Source organism: Stylophora pistillata, chromosome 5, assembly GCF_964205215.1.
Source record: "Stylophora pistillata chromosome 5, jaStyPist1.2, whole genome shotgun sequence".
Classification (NCBI taxonomy): domain Eukaryota; kingdom Metazoa; phylum Cnidaria; class Anthozoa; order Scleractinia; family Pocilloporidae; genus Stylophora; species Stylophora pistillata.
The window spans coordinates 31904350-31926541 of NC_142523.1; the positions used below are offsets into that span (position 1 = coordinate 31904350).

The window sequence follows — 22192 nt, forward strand, 5'->3', positions numbered from 1 at the left end:
TATAGCTTTTATGTTCATTTCTAGCCCCTCCCCACTGCAAAGTAATGCAGTGAAAATGGAGTTAATTAAATTAACACTCCATTTTCAGTTTAATAATCTGTACTGTAAGCAGTTTAATAATCTGTTTTGAAGAAAGACCGAGAGAATCTGCTTGGGATGATTACGACGTTTAAAGTTGTAGAGAAAGAAAGCAGCAGAGTAAACCAAACTTTACGTGTAAGTTGCGGAATGTAACACTTTTATTCGTCAATTGAATTTGGTGTCAGAATAGTAAAGTGTATATGTGCACGATCCTTCGCAGTAAAGCACTATTTGAGCAATAGTGAAATCAGACATGAAAAAAATATCAGGCCTGTACGGGATTCGAACCACTGACCTCTGCGATACTAGTGCAACGCTCTGCCAATTGAGCTAACAAGCCAACTGGGAGCAGGGCATCAAATTAATTCGACATAAACCCGTAGATGATAAATCAAACAACAACAAACATATGAAACATATGTATGAACTGCGGTTATGAAACGTATATGTGCACGATCCTTCGCAGTAAAGCACTATTTGAGCAATAGTGAAATCAGACATGAAAAAAATTTCAGGCCTGTACGGGAATCGAACCACTGACCTCTGCGATACTAGTGCAGCGCTCTACCAATTGAGCTAACAAGCCAACTGGGAGCAGGCCATCAAATTAATTCGACATAAACCCGCAGATAAAATATGTTTCATAAGTTTGTTGTTGTTTGATTTATCATCTACGGGTTTATGTCGAGTTAATTTGATGGCCTGCTCCCAGTTGGCTTGTTAGCTCAATTGGTAGAGCGCTGCACTAGTATCGCAGAGGTCAGTGGTTCGAATCCCGTACAGGCCTGAAATTTTTTTCGGGTCTGATTTCACTATTGCTCAAATAGTGCTTTACTGCGAAGGATCGGGCACATATACGTTTCATAACCGCAGTTCATACAAATGTTTCATATGTTTGTTAATAGTAAAGCCCAGCCCTTCCTCAAACAACACGGCTTGTAGATTTGTAAAACTGCTGGTGTGCAGTGAAATTTAGGTGCGCATGCGTCGCTTAGATCCCTATATTTTGCACTTTCTTTTAAAGGTTCAAGAATGGCGGACTGAGCTCAGCCAGAGCAGTTGCATCAATCACAATCAATTCCTTAAGAAAGAAGCATCAACAGAACATGTATTGGAAAGAAAAACTAGAGGAAATTTGAAGTTCTCGAATATAAAGATGTATATGAATTCGTTCCCCTTGCTATTAATACACGTGCATTATGATTTATTGCTTGTTGCTGTTCTATTTCTTCAGCAAGAAAGAAAAAAAAGGGATCGGTAGGTGTTCCTTTATTAAATCCTCTCTTGATTTGTAATACTGAATAAAGTTTAACAAATAAGTCACTCACTATTATTTACGCTCTCGATATTACGTTGAACGGAAAAGAAAACGAGCCTATTTTGACTGGGACCCTCAAAAAACAGAACCAAAACGTTGAGTCCTTGGACCTCTAGCTTAAGAATGACTGCCTCGTATTTTTCCTTACAATATCACCCCCGCACTACGCATTAACGTCACAGGAATATAGGAAATGGTCACCATTTGGAGAAGCTCTTGCAATTGATTGTTGAGCAAATTCTCCTTGTCATAGTCTTAAAAAATGAATAGAAAACAGTATGGAGAATATGTATTGTGATGTTATGGTATAAAAGGTTAAAAAGGCTATTCAGAGCTAAGGTGAATATCACTGGGTAGCCTAGCCTTCATTTTATAAACATGCGCAGTAACATTATTGACAATCTCAAACATTTGATCTAAGAAGTTCAACCTGTTTTTCTTCTCTGATTTCCTCTTTGAAATAGAAAAGAGGCCGAGCTAAAATGTGCAATCTCCAGGCTGAGCAACGAAGGCGGTTGGCTTCAATCTGGTGTAACAAATTTAATGAACAAGATCAACGAGCATAACGATAAAATAGAAAAACTGCAGACTGCAAAGGGTAGAGTTGGAGATAATGCGCACCAGCAAGAGATATCCATAACTAAAATGAAACTGAAGCTTGGCAAGGCAGGTGAATCAAATGTGAAACAACGCACCTTAAATTAACCCTTCGATCCCTAAAAGTTACCAACTTATAATTTCATTTACAATATTTCCACTCCTAAATCAAATGTTAAGGTCACGAGAGTGAAGGAAATGATCTCAAACAAAAGAAGCGCTTGCATTGACTGTTAACCAAATTCTTCCTGTGAGCACCAGGAAATGAATAGATAACTGATGTAGGGATGTAAAGTGTTAGATATCAGAAAATCATCCTCTCGTCGTAGAGCGCATTTGGTGGGAAAAAGCGCGCTAACAGTCGTTCGATTGACGTCTGTGCAAATGTGTGGCTAGGAGGGGGAATTTCAAGGAGTCAGAACCAAAATATCTGACATCTTTGAGGAGTTTTAAGCTAATAGACAAGCCAATGAGTCACAGTTTGTTACAGCCACATAGCGTTCTGGCAAAGTTCAATTGGATACCCTTTACACATACGCTTTATGTTTAAAAAATTTTCTAGTTCTTTTTTTTTCCTAGTATTTTTTTCCTTTTACAGACCTATTTGAACCTTTCGCGCTGTTTTAGTTTAACGATTACTTTTTTTCACTCTAAGTGACAATTTTGTAGGTTATTTATATCTTTTAGATGGAAATTACATTGAGAACAAGAAAATGTAAGTGACATTTGATATCGTCTTTTCCAACATGCAGGAAACGTTATAGATAGATCATAAGTGTTACGCTAGTCATCTGCCCTAATTCAACTGAAATAGGAAATGGAGGCTTCATTATTCTTGCCTAGTGGGGGGAAGAGGGCTGGAATATTTCGATGTATCACAGTTAAAAATTCACCTGACAAAGTCCTTCCCATAGGGCTCTGTAGTATTGAAATGACCCTCAATTTTCTAACGTCTCCCCTTTATATCCCGTTAACGACAAATGATCCCCCTCTGTTCCCCCTAAAAACTTTGTGAACCCCTTAAAATCCTCCTCGCCATCCCCTGGTGATATATAGTAACGGGTCCTTAGGCGAGGGAAAGATTGGGGATGAGTCTGGTCTCGCTCTGAGGTGATATGGTGTGACCATTACTTTGACCGAGAACGACAGGTTTTAATGTTACACCTGATTGTCTGACTGCTTCAGTCCCCACGTTGACTCATTTCATGTCTCATTTATCCACAGAGTTCGTCAAAAAAGCGACACACAAATAAACGCAACTATCATAAAGGTAGATTTTCTTTTTTTGAAATGACCCTGTCAAAAATACTAAGCATTTTGGTTAATATTCGACTCCTTAAATAAGGTACGAGGTTATCCTTTTTCAGCCTGTTACTTACCAACGTTGTCGGGCTCGTAACCTTTTAGAGGGCTGATGTGAATTCATTAATGGCAACGACTTTGTTTAACACGTGCGTAACTGTTCTAAATCTTTTAGCTTCAGGGTTTATAAGAACTTTTTGAATGAAACATTCTTTCCCATTTTAAATTGTAGGGCCTGGAATACGAAAATTTTTGATGAACAAAAAGAAAGAGTGAGTGATAATGTTATTCATTATGAGATTAGAGACCACTCGTTATTGATCGCAGTGGAGGGGAAATTTGGGGGATCACATTATTTTTCAGGAGGACGGAGAAGGAGTCAGTCGTCGTTAGAGGACTGTTAAAGCAGGGACAATCAAAAATTGACTACCAAAGAGGGGGCTCACTGATATACTAAGGCCTTAGAGGGGAGGGGGTGGGGTTACCTTCTATAATGTCGGCCGAGTCTGCTGTAATACCAGCACGTGATTTTTTTAAATTATGTCATTCGGTACCCAGTTTTAGCTTAGGAACTTTTGACACGCCCCCTGAGATCTGATGTCATCCGTGCTTTATCGCGGCCGTAATTCATTTCATCATAAGCAACAGCATAATAAAGCAACGTAGTTAATCAACAACGCTGTTGCTTGTAAGTAACAACGTAATAAAGTAACTTTACTTAAGCGCAAACGAATAAGTAAATTTTGTTACGACACGGCATCGGGACCCAAACATCCTGGTGAGTTTTGGAAGAAAATGAAGCCTCTGCTTCCTAACTTTGGCATAAATAAACTAAGTAACATAACTCTTGTTGAAAACGGGGTGGTCACGACGGAACCCAGGCAGGTGGTGGAAATGTTTAATAGCTATTTCGCCAATGTAGTTTCAACAAATAACCGTGAAAATGACTTCAACGATCATCCAAGTGTAAATCTAATCGCTTGCAAAATGCTGCTAGATCAGTTTGTCTTCCAGCCTGTGAGATGTGGCTATGTTCGTCAAATCTTAGACAATCTAAATCTCCGGAAGGCTGTTGGCGTGGATGGAATTTCACCGCGTCTCTTAAGGCTCGCTGCTCCCATCCTAACGGAGGAGATAACACAGATGATCAACTATCTGATTATGAACCAATCATGGCCAACCGAATGGAAGAGTGGGAACTTGACACCGGTATTTAAAAAAGATGAGGATACACGCAAAGAAAATTATCGTCCTGTTTCCATTCTTACCGCCATTTCTAAAGTGTACGAGAAGGTTATGTTTGACCAGCTGTACGGCGCTTTCCATGAACATCTTTCTCCGAATCTATCTGGGTTCTTGAAGAAACACTCTTTTTGCACCGCACTCTTGAAGATGACTAAGGACTGGAGGCGAAGCCTTTACAAAAGGGAGGCAGTTGTAGCCGTGGCAGTAGACCTGTCGAAAGCATTTGATTCTGTTAATCATAACCTCCTATTGGCTAAATTAAAAGCGTATGGCTCCTCTCCGTCTGCATTAAACTTGATTTCTTCCTATTTGTTGGGACGAAGAAAGCGAGTTAAGTTGTCCGGTGTTTGCTCCAACTACTCAGAAGTAATGGTGGGCGTTCCCCAAGGGTCCCTCCTCGGACCGCTGCTGTTTAACATTTTTATAAATGACTTGAACTACGCCATACCGGATGTATCTCTGAGGTTATACGCCGAAGACACAACTATGTATGCCTCAGACGTCTCGCCCATGGCTCTCGAATTTGTAGTGGATAATGGTCTTGAGCGGTCATCATCGTGGTTTCGAGAGAATCATCTGGTGATCAACAACACAAAGACGCAAGCAATACCCATTGGTCCCTGTAAGTAAACAACTCACACAACCTACCTGGCGAACTGATTCTTGTACAACCCAGAGTCAACACTACTAAACATGGGCTAAATACTTTCAGGTAGTTTGGTCCAAAAATCTGGAACTCTTTAAATAATGACTTAAGAACTTCACGAACACTAACAGAGTTTGTAACACGTATCAGGAAAATTACTTTTGACGTATGTAATTGTACCCTTTGTAGCTCTTAGACTTAATGTAATTCTTACTCTCGATGTAGTTTTAGTACCCTATCTTTTCAGTAGCATGTATATAGCTACATTAGTGTATTCAATAATGTTATTAATTGATTGATTGATTAATTAATTAGTTAACCTTATTATTTACTTATCTTCTCTGAACTTTTATTGTAACTTTTTAATATTATATTTTCATTTATTTTCTACTCGATTCATTAGCTATCTCAGCTAGGTGCCTGACAAGCTCCATAAATTTCGAGTATAAATAAATACCTGGCCATACACAGCTCTGTCATTGAGACACTGCCATCTATCAAATTACTTGGCATTGAGCTTGATAGTATGCTATCTTTCAAGGATCACATTACTAAACAGCTTCAAAAGGTATACGCTAACAGTGGCGCACTTAGGAGAATCAGGCGTTTTGTCCCTGGCAATGTTATGTTAAGGCTCTATAAAACTTTCATTCTCCCTCATTTTGAATACTGTTGCCCCCTCTTTCTTGGATTGGGGAAAGTGCAAGCGAATCGGCTAGAAGATGCCAACTATTATATTCTTAGATCACTGCTAGGTTATCTCAAGTCTACCCTTTATGATGAATTGCTGCGAATCTTGAATATGGAAACGTTAGACCAGAGAAAGGAACAACAATATCTTATTCTGTTATATAAATGTTTGCATAACGACGGTCCCAAATATATCAGAGATTTTTGTAGTTTTAGGGAAACTATGTACAATCTGAGAGGAACCGGCATTAATATGTGCGCAACTAAATTTAATTTAAAATTTATAAAAAAATCTTTCACTTATATGAGTGCGCAGCTGTGGAATGGATTACCTACAAGTGTAAAACTGACCAGTAATATCAAAGTTTTTAAGAAGCTATTGAGAACATTGAAACTTAGGTGCTTCTCCATTTTATACTTGTATTTAAGTGACTCTCAATTTCATCGTACAAAGTTAATTTTTAACCTTAATTTTAAATTATTTAAGCTAGTGCTTCACCATTTTATACCTGTATTTAAGTGACTTTGAATTTTACTGTACAGACTTAAATTTTAATATTAATTGTTAGTTATTTTAATTTCTAATCAATTAGGTTTTGACAGTATGTATTAGGTTTTTTAGATTCTTAATCTTAGAGGCACGTACGTATTTTGAACAAGCTCTATGAGCTCCTTGACGCTACGTGGGTAAATAAAGTATTAATTGATTTATTGATTATTTGATTGATTGATTGATCATTGCACTAGGCTGAAAAGGATTCATGAACAAAAAAAAACAAAATTTGTGCGCTGATTGAAAAAAATTGAAAGTTACCGAGTGGAGTACGAAAGGAAAGAAAGGATTATGGAGGTAAATATTGATGAAAGTAGTTAAGAACTTACTTTCATCGAGGTTTGCAAACTCAAATAATTAAGGTGAGTACGCTAGTCTCGTTTCTAAGACTTAAAAAAAACCAGGCGGAATGTCAGGTAATGCTTTGGGCGCGAACAAAAGGCATGACATGAAAGGATCTGCCTCTAGATCGAGTTAACCTGTGTCACAGTCCTAATTCATTACTTTTAGGCAAATGATAAAAGTAAAAAAATTGACAAAAACGTTAAGGTTGTTTATCCTCTCCTTAGTAGACAGATTCATGTATACCCTGAAACAATCGTACTAAACTATGTCTTAAATTCCTTCAATATTACCTGTTTAGACCGACATGGAAAGAAAGGTAAATACTAGAGGGTAAGAAAACTTTTCTGTTCTTTAGGCAAAATTCAGAGTAAAGAATAGAAAGGAAATATTGCTAATAGGATAGTCCTTCGATACAATGTGTTTGCCAAATGATTATATGTCAATTTAGGGTCATTCATCGAATCTTTTGTCAGTAAAGGCCCATGGTTTTTATACGATAAACAAAATGATACATATCTGCGTTCACTCGTGAGTCAATGAGTTGAACATTCGAAGAGAAATTCCATTATTGTCTGTTTGAAATCTGAAAGCTTTGTTTTTTTAACACAGATCTTTCTTCTAGTTTTAGGACAACTGAATTGCCCCTACAGAAGATAAGAAGCTTCCTAATCTACTCACTCCGAAATAAGTCTAAATTCACATTCCCCTTTTCGTTTTTGAGTGTAATTCCATAAAGCTTTTTTTTTATGCGAAGTGGTGAGATACCAGGGCAAATTTTTCAAGATGTCGATAAAATCTTGATAATTTATTTTTGCTTTTCAAACGTCATTGGGTAATGACATCATCACTTATTAATGTTAGTTCACTTTACTTCTTGATACTTTTTTAATCGCAAGAGTCGTTTTTGTAGTCTCCCATATCTCATCTAAAGCCAGGACTTAAATGCTTCCTCCACCTTCGTTATCCATGTCCTCTCTCTTGCTACCCTTGGACACGCCCACAACTTATTGGTCCGGCTCTAAAACAAGAGAATGGTAAGAAGTCTTGGTGAGCATGTAACTGAGGGGTGAGGGGTAAACACCAAGGGGTGAACACGAAGGGGTGAGGGTCTTGCATATTTACACGTCTCAGCTTTTCAATGTTTTACTTCCTTGGAAATTTTGCGTGGGAAATTAGCACCTGGTCATCAAAGATTGATCTCGTTGCGCATGCCTTACAATTTACTGCTGCGTTTAGTGCTCCAAGGGTGAACACGGTGAATATAAAAGAAGGAGACCCATATGATGCCATTGCCCATATCCAGAATAACTTTCCTTTACATTTTGTTGGAGAACAAAATCCTCCACTGCCAGTCTTGTGAGTACTACCTCGACCAAACTATCTACGATCTTCTTTCCCTCCCTCGAGGGTGTTTATTGGATAGATCCAATCGGTGGCTCCCAGTCTAACGCGTTTCGGGTTTACTGCGACATGGAGGGTGATGGAGGAGGCTGGACTCTAGTTTGGAGTTATACGTTCACCAACTACGATGTTTTTACAAGTGTTACAAACGTTGTGACACCAAGGCCAAACTGGCCAGCACACGGCTACGATGGCATATCACGAACAGCTCCACTGAATGAAACAGATTATAACGCCGTGAACTTCTCACTCTGGAAACAACTCGGCAGACAGGTCCTCATCAAGAGCAACACAAACAACTGGCTGGTGTGTCATCTGGGAACAAGCAACTTGGTTGATTGGCAGGAAGGTAACGTCAACTGTCGAGTTGTCAAGCATGTGACTAACACATGTAAGAACACTTTGCCGCCATCAGTGCCGCGACTTGAGATAGTGAATGGAGTAACGCTATGCTGCCACGAGAACCCTTATTCCCGTATCTATTACCGCCTCGACTCTAGCGATACGACTGGCTGGCCTGTCCATGATCCTTGTGGAAAAGAGTGTGACAATCATGTAAAAAATGCGCTTAATCCACCCGGGAACATTTATGTTCGTACCTAATAAATCTTATAGTTTTACGAGGCCTTGTTCATCTGGCGAAATGGCGATTAAAATCATTAAAAAAGTGAGGTGGCATTAAGGCAACTGCATCGACTATTTTAACCCCTTTACTCGCACGATCTGTGGAGGTGCGGTGACCTCATGGTTTGTACGCTCGACTCTGGATCGAGTGGTCCGGGTTCGTGCCCCGGCCGGGACATTGTGTTGTGTTCTTAGGCAAGACACTTTACTCTCACAGTGCCTCTCTTCACCCAGGTGTATAAATGGGTACCGGCAAATTTAATGCTGGGGGTAACCCTGCGATCGACTGGCATTCCACCCAGGGGAAGTAAAAATACTGCTTGTCGCTTCATGCTACAGAAACCGGAGTTTAGCACCGGCGTAATGGGCCACTAGGCTCGTAAACAGACTTTACCTTACTCCCACAATCTGATGGTGAATTCTCCCTTGTAGCTGTTACACGTTTCCTGTGAATTAGTTACAAGACTTTGGAGTTAGATCAAGATAACAACATCTTCCTAATAAGTTTGGTATTCTTATTAGCTGTTTGCTGGATAACATTTGAAAAAAATAGGGAAAAGTTACCTGTTAATCAGTTCTTGGGTTTTGAGGGTTGAACTTTTGTATAGCTGATTACAATCCCATAATGACAATACATGCTACTTATTTGTTTGAAAATAACAGGTAAATCAAGCAAGTGTGAATGGTGTTTCTTAAGGGCTGCATCGTTGCTACGGTAACCTTTCTGTAAGGAAATTACAATACGAAAAAACTTATATCGATGCTAAACGAACAAACCATTGGGAAATGGACACCAGAAAGGAAATTGGAGTGTATTGAGACATAGCAGTGGGGAGGGAGGATAGGGTCAGTGAATATCAAGTCAAGCATTTGGCCCTGCTCAAAATTCTGCCTCAGAACTTACAATACAATACTTTTTGATAGATAATTTGAGTCTTCCAACTTACGTCATCGACATGAGAGGTGCTTAAAATTAATAGAGTTTCTGTCGTAGTAAAAATTCTGATTATATCACTGTAATTTTGGGGAAAAGATTAGACATGAAGATGACGCAAGGAAAAATCCCCAAATTATTAGTATAAAGTTGAATATAAAAACATTTTAAGTCACTCTTTACCTTTAAAAATATTTGAATCAAAGGATCTTTTGTGATATTAAGAATTTGACGGGACTTAAAAAAATCAGAGATGTTTAAGAAACTCAGCGATATTTAACAATTATTCCACCAGCACGCGTTGGATATGAGATGATAGATAGCCAACGAGGTGTGTAGCGCCGAGTTGGCTATAATCATCTCATATCCAACAAACGCGAGTGGAATAATTGTTTTATTAAAACGCTACATTAAATTATTCAATTTTATTACATTTTTAGCTCCCTTTCAATTTTAAGCTTATGCGTACGCTTACCATATCGTAGTTTATGATATATTGGCTCATATACCATTATGGCTAAGCCAATGAAAAGTCTTGAATTGCATTATCGAATGATCCAGTTTTTAATAATTAGAGATATCTATAACTTTTGAGGTCATCAGCCTCGAATTCCACACTTATGGCAAGCGAAAGAGGTTTAAAATATGATACAGATCAACGGTTCAAAGCACATTTAAGCGTAGTTTTTCTCACTGGGATGATGATGACCAAACATCATAACAAATCAAGTGAATTCAATTAATAGTTGTCAGTAAAACAATTGATATAGCCTGCAGGGTGCAGCTATTTAGAGACGTCATTAATGTGTTTGGTGTCGAAGCCAGATTAGCTTTCGCTTTCATGTTCACCGGGTGCTTTTTTGATCACGGAGAGCAGCCTCTATTCGTTATCGCAAAAGGAGTACTATTATCTTGCTATGAGGTGTCTGAAAGTTTGACAACGGTAAGATGACTTTATTTCAGTTACACCTAAGGATAACCAAAACTACAACTGCTTTTAAGCGAGGTTAAATTAGTTTGAATTAAACCAAAAAACTTTCCGTCCTAAGATGGATGCGACATTCGCTTTAAAAGATTTGACGACTGTTTGGAGCAGAAAGATTAGCCAGCTCAGCAACAACGTGAAGTTTCACCACGCTTTCTTGTCCCATTCTTGAAATATCGTTTTGTGAAAATGTAAGTGATGCTATTTTGATGCGCTTCACGATTTTATGACAAGATTTACTGAGTGTATCAACCCATTGGATGAACTCGAATGACTATGGAAAATAATTCTGAAAAAGGCTTGAATAGACTGCGAAAAGTACATTTTCTTTGCCGATAATAATCAAAGTCCTGTCCCCGTTCCGATTTTAAACTTTGCAACTATTATGATCCACCTCAATTGTAATCCTTGAGTGATCACAAGCGAGTTTGTTTCAAGTCTTATCAAGTTAACGAAGCGAACTGCAGCAAAAATTATTTCAACGATACGTGACTTGCTCGGGCTCTTAGTGTAGGTTCCCTCGCAACACTATTCAGATTTTTTATTCGCGCTTACATCAAACTAATCGAATCTGCGGTTGTCGTGTCAGTTTTGCGCTTTGTTATTTTTCATTTATGCAGACTACGAGAAGAACGTCCATATTCTCCTTGCGTCGGTGTTATTTCTTACTTATTCTCTTTCCGATTGCTTAACGCACGCATTTTTTTGTTTCAGTGTTTCTATTTGTGTATGTTGGGAGAAACCACTGGCATCGATTTCATGTGAATCACATTTGGAGGTAACTATCACTTAGTGATAATGAAAATAATAACTATTATTTTACATATATAGCGCATTACGATGCGCTGTACAATAGTCTATCGGGATGGTATAATAGCTAATGATACATAAGGAACTTTAATATAATGTGGAACAGGGAGGGAGGGGGGGTTGGGTAAGCTCCATCTTACCCGCCTTCTCACTTTTTACGCTAAGTAAGGTTATTACACCCACATTAACGAAGAATTTTCCAAACTTTTGTTAAGCGAGAGAACTTCGAAAAATAGTTAAGATTAACGTGTCAAGGCACATCCTAGTGTTGTTTTGCTGCGGACAGATAATGACCAAGAATCAAACCAAAGCGAATTCAATAGTTGTCAGTAAAACAATTGATATAAAACCCGCAGGGTGCAACTATTTAGGGATGCAGATAATTTGGTTTGCCTCAAGGCCAAAGAAGCTTTCGCTTTCGAGTTCGTAGAGCGTTTTGTTGACTAGTTTTTGTTGACTGAAAGGAGCCTATATTCTTTATCGCCAATGATAAATCACCACCTCACGAAAAGTTTCCAAAACTTGACAGCAATAAGTACCTTAGTTTCACTTGCATGAAAGTTATGAGAAGCAGATAAAACTCTTTTCAAGCGAAAATACTTCCTAGAGTTCCTATACTGGAGGAGAAGGAGCTTCATGAGACCGTAACAAGATGAAATTTGACCGTGATTTCTTCCATCTTCCTTAGCACTAATTCGCATAAATCAGTAAAAATGTTGTTGATGTTATTTTGATACGCTTTGTAATTTCCTAATCTAATATTCTGAGTTTATCAACTCAACAAAAGAGCTCCTATGTTTGGTTGGACACCAAATATCAATGCTTCAAAGCAGGTTGCGTGTTACTTCAAATGGATCTCTTAGCTCAAGTTAGAGAAAGTCTTTACCAGCTTTATTTTCAGTTTACTTCTTCCTTTAATTCAAGTTGACTTTTCTTCAGCGATGAAATTTTGTTTAAGCGAGTGCAACGAAACGTAACCAGGAAAAGTAAACTATTTCCACTTAATTGACGTAACCACAAAAGCCTGTCTTCATTACTTCACCAAAACAAAAGCAGTTCAAATGGCCCGTTGATATGACGTCATGATCATTTGATCAACGCTTTACAAGTATTGTGCGGCCTTCGATATAAATTCTCTCGAAGTGTCTTTTAAATTTCTTTATCGTCTTCTGGATATATAAGCCTCCTCTAATATGGTGATTTATCATTGGCGCACCCACCAATAACGTAGCTCCATTTTCTGCCTTGAAGAGCACACACAACCCACAATTCCTCTATTCGCTCCGACGAAGGGCTAACGCTCGAAACGTCAGCTTTTGTAATTATTACGGTGGCGAATTTACCATTTCAACTTTGTTGATATATCCAAATTATTTCGTAACTCCCACCGACGCAGCCCCAAACAGTTTCTTTCGAAACTATCAGCCTTTATTCCTCTGAAGTCAGCCGCAAATTGTTGACACTTAAGTAGAGCGATAGGAGTTACAACGATGATTTTGATTAATGAGTCAAAGTACATCAAAAGTGTCATTTTGCAGCGCTAGATTATGGACGAAAAACCGCAACGAAGTGGTTCTCAGTCCAAACATTTGCTTAGTACCTGCAGGGTGCCGGCTGCTATTTAGGGACGTGATTAATTTGGATTGCGACGAATCTAGATTAGCTTTCGCTTGCGAGTTCCTGAAGTGTTTTGTTGACTTCAGAAAGGAGCCTATATTATTTGTGGCAGATGAAGTATTACCACCTCACTAAAATGTTTCTATAACTTTGACAACGTTAAGTAATCTTTAATTTACTTACATAAACGTTAAGTGTAGCAGATACAACTTGTTTCAAACGAACAAGGCAGAAAACTTAATCCTTGACTCATCACGGGTTACACAAGCCGAGAAAAGAAAGTAAATAAATTTGCGAATTCTCGCAAAAGAAACCTCAAGGAACAGAAAACTGCAGGAACATAGTCGTGGTAGCACTAGATGCAAAAGGCTTACAATAACTGTTTTCGCTAGTAGGAATCCAGAGTGTCGAACGGCGAAGGAATTTTCTAATGTCCGTTAATTAAACGGGTCAAAGCACTTTAAGTCTATTATTTTGCAGTAGGGACCGAGGGACCGAAAATCATAACAAACTATACACAAAATTTAAGTTAAAAAAAAAAAAGAACAAAATAGCAAAAAATATTAAAACGATAAGTGAGTCGTGCGGGCTCTCGGTGCGGGTCCCCTCGCATTTCATCCGCGCCGATAACAAGCTAATCGAGTCAGCTTTGCGTGTTGTTATTATCCATGTATCCAGACTACGAGAAGAACTTTCATGTTTTCCTTGCGTTCGTTGTCTTTTCTGCTTTTTCTTTCCAGTCTCTCTTTTCAATTGCCTTTGGCACGCATTCTGTTTTTTTCAGTGTTTCTATCTGCGTACTTTTGACAAACCACTGTAAATCGCATTTGGAGGTAACTATCACTTAAAAATAATGATGATAATAACTTTATCATTTTACTTAAATAGCGCATTACGGTGCGTCTAGTGAATACCGATAGTCTTTCGGACTGGCCATGGCATAGAAGAAAATATTACTTGAAGAATTGTAATTAAATGTGAAACAGGGAAGGAAGGGAGAGGAATAGGATTGAATCACTATCACTAGTCGTTCAGACTATTGTAATGGAATTTTGTATGGCCTTCCTAAGTCGCAAATAGCTAAATTGCAACCTGTGCAGAAAGCTGCGGCTAGACTTGTACTGAGTTCAAGTAAGTATTTACATATTTCTCCTGCGCTTTGTCAACTTCACTGGTTGCCAGTACAACATCGTGTTCATTTTAAGATCATAATTTTAACATTTAAAGTTATTCATGGATGGGCGCTTTTTAAATGTAAGCTGAAACCTAATTTATTTCATGCAGCTTTCTCAAAGTACCCTGTCTGACATTAATTTTTTATTAGTATTACTAATTAAGTTGCTTATTAAGATCCTTATTCCTGATTAAGATCCTTATTATGGATATTCCAAATTATTCTTATTTTTAACATGCATTGTTGATATTAATGTACATGTACTTAGTTTTATAAATTTGAATTTGCTGTAGTATTCTAAGTTATTAAGCGCTGTTGATCATTGAATGAAAATAGCGCTCTAGAAGTTATTAAGTTATTATATTATTATGAATAAGCTCCATCTTTTCCTCCGATCTTAATTCTTTACACTAAGCAAGGTTATCGCACTCACGTTAGCGAAGAATCTTCCAGACGTTTGTAAAGCGAAAAAGGTTTGAAAAATGATTAAGATTAACGGATCACGGTACATCCTAGTGTTATTTTGATGCTGTAGAGTGCATTTACTGTAAAAAGATGGAATGATTACTTGGAGAGAAGGAGCTTCATGAGACCGTAAGAAGATAAAATTTGTTAGTGATTTCATCCATCTTCCTTTGCATTAATTCCCATAGATAAATGAAAATGGTATCTATGTTATTTGATACGTTTTGCAATTTCCTTATCTGATATTCTGAGTGTATCAACTCAACGAATGAGGACACGAAAGAAAACTGCTACAGACTTCTCAAAGCTGAAGAATTTATGGCGGAAGATACAGCTCTATTCCATAGTTATGGACCTCCTGCGGCGCATTAGCGTCACTTCAAGAGTTCTCACAGCGCACTAACGGCATTTTTTTTACTGAATCTTTTCTGTTTTGACTCGCACGACGCACCTCGTGGAGGAAAAGGAAAGAAGGAACTTTATTTTAACTCGGGTTGTATAGGCTGATTAGGCATATTAGCAATACATGCTAATATGCCAAGGAAACTAAATAAGTGCTTAAAAATCCCCACCGTCATGAGGCAGACCAGTGGGATATTTACAGAGTGCAGTCGAGGAGTTGAATCAGGGGCAACCGCCTACCACGCGGCCGAAAAGGAGGGACTTCTCGTAGTCTAGATAACTGCCTCCGTTGTCGAAAAGAGTAATAATTTTAAAATTCATTAAACAAGCGGTTCAAAGCGCCTCAGATCTCTGTGTTATTTTGCGGTCGGGAGTGATGGACCAAAAATCATAACAAACTATACACATAGAGAGGTAAAAACGAGCGATATAATATCCCGACGTTTCGGCGACTTCATGACGCCATTATCAAGGGTACAAATGAAAATAAAATTAAAAAATGCGAGTTCAGGAGTTACAACTAGTTTACATAGGAGAGGTAGCTACACAAATACTTTAGCACGGATAGAATCCGTTTGCACGTTCCAACTCGGTGTTAATTGTTTAATGTAAAGCATCTCGTTGACAAGACAATCGAATTTGCTCATGTACTTCTTGAGAACTTTGAAACAGCTAAGAAGGTCCTCAGGGACAGCACCTGCGTGGTGGATGTCGTCGTGCTTGCGTACTGAAGATGACGTGTTCTTATGGCTATCCACGTGGGCATATAAATGCTCGCGTGTGTAACCCAGCTGGGGGGTAAATGCTGGGGGTAGCCTTGCGATGGACTGGCATCCTATCCAGGGGGGAGTAGAAGTACTCCTAGTCGCTTCATGCTACAGAAACCGGAGTTAAACACCGGCCTAATGGGCCACTAGGCTCGTAAACAGACTCTTCTTGAACGGTAGGCACTGAACCCGACAGAATTCTTCACCTAGATCCTTCAAATTACACAGATCTCTCGAAACAGTCCTCCGAGAGGTGTTCAGAGTAGATCACAAATATTTCTGTAGGATTAAAGTTTACTCGGCGAGGTCGCACAAATCGCATTCGTTTTTCCCGCTCTGATCTATTTGCAAGACTCGGATGCAGAGAAATACCTGCAGCATGGTCTGCACGATTACTTCAGCTTTGAATTACGTATCGATGCCTCGTTATTTTTTCTTTAGTTTTTGGAAGAATAAAGTAAAGCACTACGTTATGTTTGCTTGACATTTTGCCGTGTGAGATTTTCGCGTTGAGCCTCTGACGTCACTTCCTCTGAGTCCTGCGATGAACTTCCGGAACACGATCAAATAATGGCCGACGCGAAATCGGGAATTTAACGGCCCGAAAAAAGATATTTCTGGTGCTCGGTCTAAAATGAAATTTGGCAGTGTAGGTGAGGGAGACACACTGAACACGAAAATGGAAAAAAATGATGTACGTAAATTTTGATCTCCGGGGCACTTTAAAGAGAAGAATGGTTTGGATGCTGATCATTGTTACCTCCACCTTTGCCCTATGCTGGCTTCCTGCCCATGTGGCTCACATAATATTTGTCATGCAAACATGGAATATTGAGGTAGCCCTTCAGCCGATTGTCATGTTTGTGTGCTTTTGGTTTGGTCACGCCAACAGCGCCATCAATCCATGGCTGCATATCTTTCTGACCACCAAGATCAATACACCATTTAAAAGAATGGTTTGTGGAAAAACCCGCCAGTCGCCCCCAAGTCAAAGCGACTTAACATCAAATACTTTCTTACCACCTGAACAAGAAACTGTGGAGGAAGAATCAAGAATATAATCTTTCCAATCATTTGTAAAATTTATTGCTAATTTGTAAAATTTATTGCTAACCCTGAGCTACTCGAATATGTTAAAATCCAGGGCTACCAGATGGAATATCGTAATCATGAAAAAATGAAAGGTGGAGGCGTCTTCATGTATATCCGTGAGAATATAAAATTTTTAAGGCAAAAAGATCTAAAAAACTTACACCCTGATCTCGAACATTTATGGATGGAGATACCGGGAAGAAATAGACATAGCAAGGTGCTTATAGGGGCCATGTATCGTTTAACTAGAGTTCTGAGTACACAAGAACGGTTAATCAACGTGGAAGATATGCTCGGCCACATTTAAAATAACTAGGATGGCCTGTTAATACTAACCGGTGACATGAGCATTGATTTACTGAACCGAGATTTTGCTACCACAAGGCAGTATAATGAGCTACTCGAAGTTTTCCATTTGCAGCAAATGGTACAAGAGCCGACCAGAGTATCAAGGCATTCCAGCTCGTTGATAGATCACATTTTAACCAATTGTCCTGACAGGATCACGCACACTGGCATACTTCCTTGTTCGATTGTCAGTGACCACGACATTCTCTTTGCCTGTTCCAATGTTAGGGTGGAACGTTTCAAGCTAAGATATACATTCATACGCTACATGACAAACTTTGATGAACAGGCTTTCGTAGCTGATTTGGATCAGGCTCCCTTTTCATTAATTTATTTGTCTGATGACCCGGTCTTTCAACTCGATCTACTAAATTCTATACTTGTTGAGCATATTGATAGGCACGCTCCACTACGTCGCGTTCGTCTTACGCGACCACCAGCCCCTTGGATGAAAACTGAGGAGATTCAATTGCTTCAAGCCAATAGGGATAAGCTGAGGAAGGCTGCCCATCGGACAAACATTGCAACAGCCTGGGATGCATTTCGAAATGTGAGAAACGAATTGAAAAGAGCCATTCGTGTTGCACGCGAATAGTTTGTGAAAAAAGCCTTATCGTCAAAAAAGCCTAAAGAAATCTGAAACGTCATTCATCGGATACTAAAACCAAGTCAAAAACCAATTAGATTTGACCCTGACTCTCTAAATAAATTCATTGTGGGAACTGCAGAAAGAACTCTCGCAGGAAATAATCCACCAATCCCTTTTGAAGATTTGCTTGGAGTTATAAAGAACTTACCACCGCATGAGGATGACAGATTAACATTTAACCTTCGTCCCATCACCTACCATGAAGTTTTCCAAGCCTTAAAGACGCTCCGTGCAGACTCTTCTACCGGACCAGACCTAATTCCAGCCCGATTCATAAAGCTAGCAGCGAAAGCAATAGCCAGTCCGCTTACTAATATCATTAACAATTCAATTTCGAAGTAAATATTTCCCAGTATATGGAAAGTGGGTCGCCTAAGTCCAATTCCCAAGATAGATAATCCGGCAACGGATGAAAGCCATTTCAGACCAGTTTCGATACTTCTGGTCTTGTCAAAAGTCGTTGAAAAACTTGTTTCTCAACAAATAGTTGACTATATTGAAGTTAATCAATCCTTGAAGCAAACGATCTCTGGATTCCGTAAAGGCCATTCAACCACCATTGTCTTATTGCGCATTAGAGATGATATAATCAGGGCCATGAAAAAAGGCGAACTTACCTTAATGGTGTTGGCCGAGTACTCCAAAGCATTTTACACCGTGTCGTGCTCTGCTATCATACAAAAGATGTGCAGAATGGGTTTCTCAAAACCCTTTTTGTCTTGGATGACAAACTACCTCTGCGACTATTGTCACTCCGTCTTTTCACCTCTGCCGCGATACTTGCTGAAGCGCCTTCAAAAAATTGAGTTTGCTGCCGCAAGTTTTGTTTATGGCAGATATGTTAATAACATTGGAGAAAATTTAAAGCTAAATTGGCTTCCTGCGGAAGAAAGAAGGCATTTTAATTTGCTGAAGTTGACCTTTAGAGCGCTTTATTTTAAACAGTAACCAATATATCTGAGCTTACAACGAGTCCCTTCACGCAGAGAGCTGCACTCATCAGACTGTATTAGACTACAGGTTCCTTTAAAAAAGGAGACCTTTCAAGACACCTCGGCCGTTTTATATTAAATAATCTACCAAAGGAACTGAAAACCTGTGATGACTTGCATATTTTTACATCGCGTTTATTTAAATACTTAAAAAACCGGGCGAAGGCACGGCTTTAGTAATTTTAAATTAGTTTAAATTTTAAGTGTATACAGACTGGAATGTTTAGCTACTTTAAATTTATATTTGTAAATATTAAATAGGTTTTAGTTGATCCTATAATGTATTTAGTTAGTGACAGATGAAGAGCCACTCTGTGGAAACACTATCAGTAAACTTTTCTTTACTACTTACTTACTTTACTTTACTTTACATTTGATGACTACAAGAAGAAGAAATCTTGGCACTAGCGTCAGTATTTTAACAACTGTGTCAACATTAACTAAGTTGACTGTTGTTTAGTTAGGGGAGGAGTAGGCGCGCAATGGCTTAGATAATGAAATTGATCCAAACTTTAGTAACACTGATCAGATCAACAAGATGAATATTAAGAACATATTTGCGTGATGAATTTTACTATGGAAGAGGAGGATTTCGATATGCTAGTAATATTAAGTAAATACATATTTTGCATGATGAATCTTTAAATAGGAGAGGAGCATTTCGAAGACATCATGAACAGGTTGTCCTCCCGCTGTGCGAAATTATGGTTATATTAGGTAAATACATTTTTGCATGATAAATTTTAAGATGGGAGAAGAGCATGTTGAAGACTTCCGAAACAGGTTATCTATCTGCTGTGCGAAATGCTGGTTATGTTTTTTTTTGCGGTAAGTACATATTTCCTATGATGAATTTTAAGATGGGAGAGGAGCATTTCGAAGAAATTTAGAACAGGTTATCTACCTGCCGTGCGAAATGCTGGCAATTTTATGTGTTAATGACTCCCTATTGGGCTTTTTCCATTTTCTTGCGTTTTTTCTTGTTTCTATGACAGGGATTGACTGATAAGAAATTACGATGAAGTAAATGATCATGAAAGCCACCAGACAATGATAACATGCGAGAGACTCACACATGGAATAAATTATGTCCGGACCGGCTGAGAAGTTAATATGCCAGCGTGACGGGGAATCTTATCTAATTTTTGTTTTTAACTATCTAATACATCCCTCGATTTTCATTGGCTTAACTCACTGATTTCACCTGCTCCAATATGAGTTGCTTGTATTCGGAGAGACAACAAATAAAACTTGTTAACCAATCAGAGCCCAGCGTTTCGTCATCATGACAAACTACTATCCAAATTTGAAACACTAGGTCGTATTTAGTTGTAAAGTGATTTCAATTAAAATTTATTTTTAAACTCTGTATGGCGAAAAAACTTATTCAGCGCTTTAAAGATGACATGAAAAAGAGTTTGGAGATTAGTCATCGTAGAAAGTCGATAATCTTTGTATTCATCTGACAAATGTAATCCCATTGCATATGCGTTATTGAGGGGGCTACACGATACGTCCAACTGGAATACACAGTTTGTTATTCGACCACTGATTTGATTATCTAAATGCAAGTTGTTTGACATGTCAACTTCTGGTCAGTTTAAAAGCTGATAGGTGCCGGAATAAGGCAAAAAGTACAATTCGTATGTAATGTTAAGAAGCTCAAAGTTTTGAAAAATCTACTTCTGTTGCACGTCTCCCAGTTGATAACTGATTCATGACAGGACGAAAAATGAGCGCACTGTAGGTACCTCCCGTTCTCCCATAGAAAGCCTTAGAAAAGTTTTCTAAGGCTTTGTATGGGACAACGTGATGTACTAACTGTGCACGCATTTTCCGTCCTGTCATGACGTCAGGAAAAAATTCCATCATTTCCTTTCCGGAAATCAACCACGAACTCTCCTGGTTAAGAGGCAACGAGGCTTCTTCCAACCTATAAGTTTAGATTTGAGGAAAATTAGGACCAGGAAAATTAGGACCAGGGCTCTACTAGTTATTTATTTATTTATTTATTTCAAGATTAGTACATATAGAATATATACAGGTGTTAGAACAAAAGGATATAGTATCCCCCACAAGGTTCAATCACCTTACCCAACCCCACAAACCTAAAAAAACAAAACATATATATGATTAGATAAAAGCATCTTAACAAGAACATACGTTTCTTATATTCACTCTTCTGCATTTTGGAGAAATATTCTTGTATGAGCGAATATCATCCCCACCAAAAGCATAATGCAGAAGTTACCGTTACCGTTACCGTTACGGTTACCGTTATGTTTAGATCGAGATTTGGTGCGCCATGATGTATAGTACCTTTACCCACATATAAAAATTTGGTCATTATGAACGAGAACTGTCACGGTCTCCATTTGAGGCAGCAAAATTTTCAATTTGTCAGACGCGTTCACCCAGACAGTTTGCGGAAGATATGCTCCAATGTTTAACAATCATTGTCAATATGTGTTTTGGCATTTCAATTAGCAAGATATTTATTTAGTTTGGGTATCCTTATCTCATGTGATAACACACTGCTTTACACCAGAGGAGCGCTATCCATCTCAATTGCAAGTTTCAGGAGGATGTTTTATTTTCATTTTTTATAAAGAAGGAACCTTTCATTGTTCTATTTTTGTGATCTGCACTTGTCATGTTCTGTTTACGTACATACATACATACATACATACATACATACATACATATGTACATATATAAGTTAGTTGACCACTCTTCATGGGGCTTTTCAGGGCCAATCTTACAACATTGTACGAGGGACCTCACCAGACTGCTTGTAGCAGGTTAAAATGAATAAACGCAACTAACAGATGCCCCCAATTTCCAGAAGGCCAGACCACATCACAGTAATCTCGAGAGTGGGCACTTTAACGTCCCCTGCCTAACCAAATTAACTAATTAATAAATGCAAGAGACGGGACCTACGGTTTATTCGTCCTTATCCGAGAAGACTAGAATGTCTATCCATTTCTTGATATTGTAGAAAGGTAGCGCATTCTCCTCAGTTATTTTAAGACCTTGAGTGTTGGTCCGGCCGGGGCTCGAACTCTCGACCTACCGCGCAACAGTACAACGCTCTAACCAATTGACCTAACTGGGAGGCGGTATATTTACCTTTCCTGAATCAAGTGCAGTCT

At 38.6% G+C, this 22192-nt stretch overlaps 2 protein-coding genes and 1 long non-coding RNA gene across 3 annotated transcripts in view; 2 read left to right on the top strand and 1 right to left on the bottom strand.

The window, feature by feature from the left end:
• LOC148731466 (uncharacterized) overlaps window positions 1-22192 on the bottom strand; it is a 424262-nt gene that overhangs the window by 140712 nt on the left and 261358 nt on the right. The window lies entirely within an intron of this gene.
• On the top strand, window positions 8088-9083 carry LOC148731472 (uncharacterized). The gene has a single exon (XM_088761200.1). The coding sequence runs from the start codon at window positions 8248-8250 to the stop codon at window positions 8779-8781; it is 534 nt and encodes a 177-aa protein (XP_088617326.1). The 5' UTR covers window positions 8088-8247; the 3' UTR covers window positions 8782-9083.
• On the top strand, window positions 10452-21015 carry LOC148731473 (uncharacterized). The gene is made up of 3 exons (XR_016001666.1): window positions 10452-10679; window positions 11436-11499; window positions 20033-21015. It is a non-coding gene; the product is annotated as an uncharacterized LOC148731473 (long non-coding RNA).

What these genes read in the sequence shown, in the direction of transcription:
- LOC148731472 (XM_088761200.1), top strand. Translation starts at nt 8,248, where the DNA reads ATGGAGGGTGATGGAGGAGGCTGGACTCTAGTTTGGAGTTATACGTTC.